Raw genomic sequence first — 6,686 nt, 5'->3', positions numbered from 1 at the left:
ATCTGTTAGCTTTACTTTGGGCACCTGCAACTGTTTCCTCAAGAGAGAGAGGGAGAGAGAATTCCATCAAAGTTGAACACATGTACATAATTTGATTAAAAAATGCACTTAAACTTGGGTTACTAAAATTTTCCAACCTATTTGAAAATAAAAATCTAACTAGCTAGTACTTTTCGAATAACTGGTGAATTAAGCAAGTTAGAAACAAAAGTTAATAGAAGCTATATATAGATATGTATATAGATATGTTCCTATATAGGTTAAACCAATTACCTTGAGAGATGTTGCGGTCAGGCTCTCGCTTTTAATTTTCTTGGCAAGTGTTTCTGAACTATCTTCTGATCGTTTCTTCTTCCCGTCACTCGTTGTCCTGCTGCCCCTATTATTCACCCTTGTCTACGTTCACGAACACAACAATGCTTTATTCATTTAGCCATTACATTATCCTTACTACGAAGAATATAGCGAATGCGGTGTACGAGATAGTATATATGCAAGAGGCACAATTTTCCTTAATTTGGTAAAGTTATATCTGCTCACCGATGAAGTTTCTAATCCTTGTTTCTTCTTCTCAGATGGATCTAATATTTTCCCATAGGGATTACTCGGGACTCTTAGTTCGACCTTCGATTTGCTTAAACACCCACCAAAAGATATAAGATCCGACAAAAAACCAACATTAGAGGAGGAATTACAAAAAACTAAATTTTCATGGCTAGTACTGAGATCCCAAAACCCACATTAGAGGAGAAATTATAAAAAAATAATTTGATGCCCAGAAAAAAATAAACAAAGATCGGAAAAAAAAAATAGAATGAAATACTATTTAATATCCATTTGAACAAAAGTAAAGGGAAAGAATTGGAGAAGAATACCTTAAAGCTTGGATGCTCGGGTTTCAACAAATCTACAGATCTGAAAAAGGGGTTTCAATTAATCACTTCACTTTTAGAGAAAAAGGGATTTTGGAGGGAAAGGGGTTTTGGAGTAGAGGCCCTCACTGTTATCCTCTTAGGAGTTTCAATGTAATTTAAGAAGAGTTCTCTAGCAATTCGCATAAACTTAGTAGGGATATTGAACACTAGAGCAATATATATATATATATATATATATGTACACATTAAACTACCCTCGGTAACTTATTTCTACAGCAAAAATAAAAGCACCAAAGCAAGGCTTTGATTTTTGAGGCTTAAAATCTTATTTTTGCTCTAGAAATTCCTCTTATTTTTATAAAAACCAAAACAAGTTCGAAAAGATTCGGCAATTTTGCATTAAAGGTTTCAAAATTGCTTATTTATACTCCCCTAAATCGTACAAAAAATCCAATTATTTTTTTCTTACTCAACAACATTCCTATCGCGAGACCGAGAGAGAGAGAGAGAGAGAGAGAGAGAGAGAGGGTGAAGGAGCAACAATGCCTTTATTGAGGGAATCGACGATGCTCTCTTTGGAGAAGGTGAGAGCCTTGGCCACGGAGTAGAACGCGGAAGTGGCGAAGAGGGCGACGAGGGAGAGCGCCGCGAGGGAGGTTTCCGTGCGAAGAGGGAAAGAGTGCTGCGAAGGGCTCCAGTACCCTCGAGACCTCGTCGTGTGTGAGAGAGAAAAAGAGTTGCGAAGGACCGCCGACCAACCTCATCGGAGGGAAAGAGAGTGCGGCTGATGCGAAAAGGAGTGGGGTGGCCATGCCAGATCGAAGAGGGCTAGGGTTTTTTTTTGGGTTTGGGAAGGAGATAAAAGGATTAGGATTTTTTTTGGGGAGGGGGGGCTGTGGAGGGAAAATGAAAAAAAAAAAAAAACATATTAGGGGCGGTTTTTAAAACCGCCCCTAATAGTATCTCTGAATTATATGTACCAATTTTGTAGAGGCGGTTGATACAACCGCCTCTAAAATTCTGCCGGGAAATACATGATTTTTTGTAGTGCGCCTACCTGTTGGCGATTCTACGCAGTAGGAAACCCAATCTCATGATCACCCGTCGCCGCTTCGACCTCTCGAGCGTAAACGAAGCTGAAACGCTCTTCGCTTGGCGATACCTACACACAAACTCGACGAATAGTCGAACCGTCACCGCCAACGCGTTTAGATACCTAGCAATTAGGTTTACAACCGACCAACTTAGATCAAAACTCTAAATTTACCAAAACCCCATTTTGGAGCCCTGGGTTTCAACAATAACAAAATCCCTTGGTTCAAGCTCTAGAGTCTAGTATCGAACCTCTAATTAACACCATTAGGTCCCATCTAAATCAATTCTAGGGTATAAAAGATGAATCCAAGAGATATGCCATTAAAGAGTTTGAACCTTCCAAGCCTCCAAGCCTAAGAGGAAGAAGAAGAAGAAGATGATCCTTCTCTTGATCTTAGTCTTCACCAAAGCCCTCTCCTCCTTCACCTTCTAGAGAGAGGGGAAGAGCACTTAGAGAGAGAGAGAGAGCTATTAGGGTTAGGTGTAAGGGAAAATGAGAAAGGAGTAGCCCCCAAGCAACACTTATAATGCACAATTGCTGAAAACCCCCTCAACTTTCCAACTTTGTGACAGCCCATACTTAGGCATTTCGGGCTACGGGGACCGATCCCTCTAAGGGAGGATCGGTCCCCGAGAGCAATTCCGCCAGGTTGAGCTTTAGCTCAACCCTTACACGCGTACAGGGACCGGTCCCTCTTAAGGAGGACCGGTCCCCGAAAGCAACTTGGGCAGGTTGAGCATCAACTCAACCCCCACATGCTTACGAGAACCGGTCCCCTCCCAGAGGGAGGAGGGGACCGGTCCCCGATAGCACAAAACCTGCAACTTGTGCAGATTTTGCACAGCTTGCTCTCGCGGGTCCTCCTCAATGCACTTTATGCATTTTTTGATGTCTTCGCACTTTTCGAAGCATACCCACTCGACAAGTAGCAAATTCTAAATGAAGTATAACTCTCAGATTTCGAGAATTCACTTCCTTACAGGGTCTTTGCTCTTGTTTCACTTGGAGGGTTGCTTTGGAGGTTCGCCCCCAACGTCGACGATTCCCGCATCAGATGACGACATGGTTCCTCGCTCGAACCGGCTCTGATATAAAATGTCACGGACTTAGTGTTTTCATTCGCAAAGCCCGTGCGGCGCCTACCTTTCCTGCTCGACGATGGACAAGCCTTTGTCCCTATTGCTAGCCCGGACTTTCGCGTCCTACAACTAAGTATGCAAAGGAAAAATAACAAGAGAAAGAGACAGATGTTTTCTAAAAAAAAACTAAGTACTACACTATTTAGAAAAAGAGATTACAGCATACAACACAATCTCTCTTGTGTATCTTGGCCTTAGCCAACCCCACTATTTATAGGCCTAATGAGCCCTCATAACTCACCTACTAGCCACATAACTCACATACTATTGCATACATAATGTGCCCTCATAATAGCCAAAAGTTCAAGAGTCACCCATAACTCCCATGAGTTTCATAACCCTTGAGTTTTCCACAGCGGGTTGGGTTTGGGTCTCCTTGACAACCCGATTCAACCCGTTTCCAACCCGAACTCACTAAGCAGATTTGGGCCAGGGACCGGGCTACATAGAAATTTTTCTAAGTCCTCGACAAGTGGCTAGGCCTAAGATGTTAAAAGAGTTAAGCATGCTAGAACGGAAATAGTCCTAAGATGAGTGGCCCCCTAAGAAGTTGGGGCGTCATAGTTGGTATCAGAACCAATTACTAGCCGGAAGTGTGAGATGAGTTTCGGCTGAGTTAGGATTATACAGCGGAGAGCGAGGCTCTTATACTATTGACTGTTGTGGATGGAGCACAACTTACCACAAGGTCGATTTAGGCTAGGACGAGTTTCACATCGCCTAGTACTTGTGAGTTTAAGCTTGACAATAACGTCAGGACTTAAAGAGAGGGAGAATGAGAGACTCCAAGTAATCCAATATATATATGATATAATAGGGCTAATACTTTAAACCCGACTTAAGCATTTTGGGTGGTGGCTAGGCACAAAAGGTTAAGAGAGTTAAGCGTGCTAGGACGGGAGTAGTCCTAGGATGGGTAACTCCTGGGAAGTTGGGGCGTCATAGTAGCGGAGCGTTTTACAAGCGACGAGAGACGAGCTCCTACTGATGAAGAGAGACGAGAGCAAAAGAAAGCTCTGAGAAGGTTGGATGCTAGGATTCCTAGAGTGCATGAGAGAAAGAGCTTAGGAGAAAGCAATAGGAAAAGGTGTGAAACGAAATAAAGGCAGGATGAGAATAAAACGCACTTAAAATTCTATTTAATCTTTTTTTTTGAGAAAAGGTAGCACGCTACCTGCTTCATTCATTGAAAATAAAATTCTATTTAATCTTAATCACCTCTATTTGGAGTGTAAGATATATACCCCAAATAGGAGTGTACAATTAATCATTTTTCAATTAAAAAAAACTGAAATAGAGCATTTTTGTATTACAAGTGGTTTCGATGTACCCATGCATTTGAGATTTTTGAATTAGATTACTACTGATCTTGCATTACTGCATTTGGTTTAATGCAGTAATATAATACTGAATTATAGTGTATATAGAATTACTATATTTGGTGTATTTTATAAAATTCAGTAATTTTGACAATAAAATGGAAATTATTCCTAAATCGCCTTTGGTCATATTCAATATCATTATTAACTAAACTATAACTTAATACAATTTACACTTAAATTAATTCCATTAATAAGCAAATAATAATTTTTTATTAAATTTTATTTTAAAATAATTTAAAATTTGAATTTAAATCAAAATTAAAAATTAAAAATTTTAAATCCAAAAATATAAAATATAATATTTTAATTTAAAATAAAATTTTGAAATTTAAAAATTTAAAAATTTTAGTTTTAAAATTTTAATTTTTAAATAATAAATATAAATTTATTTAAAATTTAAAATTTAAAATCTAAATTTGAAATTTAAAATTTAAAATTTAAAAATTTGACAATTCAAAATTTTAATTAAAAATTTTAAAAATGATGTATTAAAAGAGTTTGGAAGGTTGGAGGGGTAAATTTTAATTTAACATAATATGCACGATTATCCACCTTCAATAATCCGAGATACCTACCTCCCACTCTGTAGTATTTTTCGTGTAAACTTACATCATTTGTAATACCATATTACAGATCTGATTATAAATTAGATAAATTAAATACAGTAATTCTATTAGAATTATTTGTAATTCTATGAAAATAATCCAGACCAGACCAAACCCCCCTTGAAACGCTCATTTCAAGTGTGAGCTCGAAATGTGGGATTTTTAGTGCAATAGTCTTCTTCTAAAATTTTATTCTAAAAATAATTCTGTTAAATTTTTATTTATAAATATGGTCCTACGAAAGTGGTGAATGGTTCATCGCTTTTAAAAGCAAAGCGGTGAACCATTCACCGCTTTCTTTCTTTTTTTCATTTATTTCACACCTAAATAGGAGTTATGAATGCGGTGAATCATTCACCGCATTTAGAAATCTATTTTTATAATTATTTTTTTTAAAAACTATTTTTACAATTATATAGGATTATTTATAAAAAAAATTCTCGGAATGTTGTCATCACCAGCCTGGTGATTGTACCCGCCCCTTCGCAACTTGGAAACTCCTCACCTAAAACTCAACTCTTCCCTTTCCGCCCCCTTCTCCAACACACTCCCTCCTTGCCTCCCTCCCACCGCACACAACGCACACACACTCTCTCTCTCCTTCGCTCCATCCGCTCGTCTCCTTCGTACGACGGCTAGCCTCCCTCTCTGCTTGTCTCTCGAACCCCCGCTCCTCTCTCCCTCACGGAGAGAGAGAGCCAGAGGAGAGAGAGTCGGGTTTTCTCTCCTGCTCTACGGTTGTGTTCGACGATCTCCGAAGAGGGGGAATCTAGGTTAATCCTTCACGCTCTTTCCCCTTGTCGAATCATTTGCATTGTCTCTCTAGGGTTCCTCCATGTGGTCTTTGTTTTAGGTTGAAAACCCTAATTGGATTGCGACGCATTCTTGTTTCTAGGTTTTGGAGTGGTCGAAGATGATGGCAATGGAGGAAGATCGTGCGTCCCCCTTTGTGTCGGACGGGCGCATTCGCAGCATCATGTTTAGTGCCGCCACGGATGAAGAGATTGTAATGTGTTTCATGCGTTTGTGTAGTACATTGTGATCGTTTTCACCGGATAGTCTTATTTTAGGAGCATTTCGGCACCCATTTTACTAAGGTCTTGGCAGGTTTTAGTGGTCCATGCAAGATTTTATGTCTAACTGTGAGAGAGTTGTGAGGGTTTCCCCCTCTTTGATTTTAATTTTGTTGCTAAATAAGATGGGGATTTTGTCACTTTTCCTTAAGAAACTTTTAGTGACTTTTTTAATCCAACTAAGTTTGTGCTGCATGTGATGCTTCGCCTAGCCCCTGTAGTTGGAACAATATATTATCTCTATTTTTTGAATGCTGAAACAACGTATTATCTCAGTTTTCACCTGTTATATGCATCTAAGGATTGCAACTAACAGATTTGCAGTCACATTGAGCGGCCTTCTGTTTAAGTTTTATGAATTGAATTGTTTCAATTTGATTCTCAAGGCATTTTATTTTGCAGGCAAAACTGTAGTCAATTTGACTTGTTCTGATATAGGCCCTTGAAGCTTCATTTTTTTTTAAAAATTTGAATGGCAAATATTTAACTATCATTTCTTTTGATTTCAGTTTTCTC

General features: G+C 38.8%; 1 protein-coding gene across 1 annotated transcript in view; it reads left to right on the top strand.

Annotated features, from left to right (window-relative positions):
* Positions 5,614–6,686, top strand: part of LOC109711463 (DNA-directed RNA polymerase V subunit 1) — a 38,566-nt gene continuing 37,493 nt past the window's right edge. The window contains exons 1-2 of the mRNA XM_020234509.1: positions 5,614–5,870; positions 5,993–6,103. Of these exons, the coding sequence (XP_020090098.1) occupies positions 6,011–6,103 (93 nt within the window). The 5' untranslated portion in view covers positions 5,614–5,870; positions 5,993–6,010. The remainder of the gene's footprint in view (positions 5,871–5,992; positions 6,104–6,686) is intronic.

The sequence above is a fragment of the Ananas comosus genome, linkage group 6, assembly GCF_001540865.1.
Source record: "Ananas comosus cultivar F153 linkage group 6, ASM154086v1, whole genome shotgun sequence".
NCBI lineage: Eukaryota > Viridiplantae > Streptophyta > Magnoliopsida > Poales > Bromeliaceae > Ananas > Ananas comosus.
Note: the sequence above shows the minus strand (reverse complement) of the source record. Positions and strands in the feature narration are given on the sequence as shown.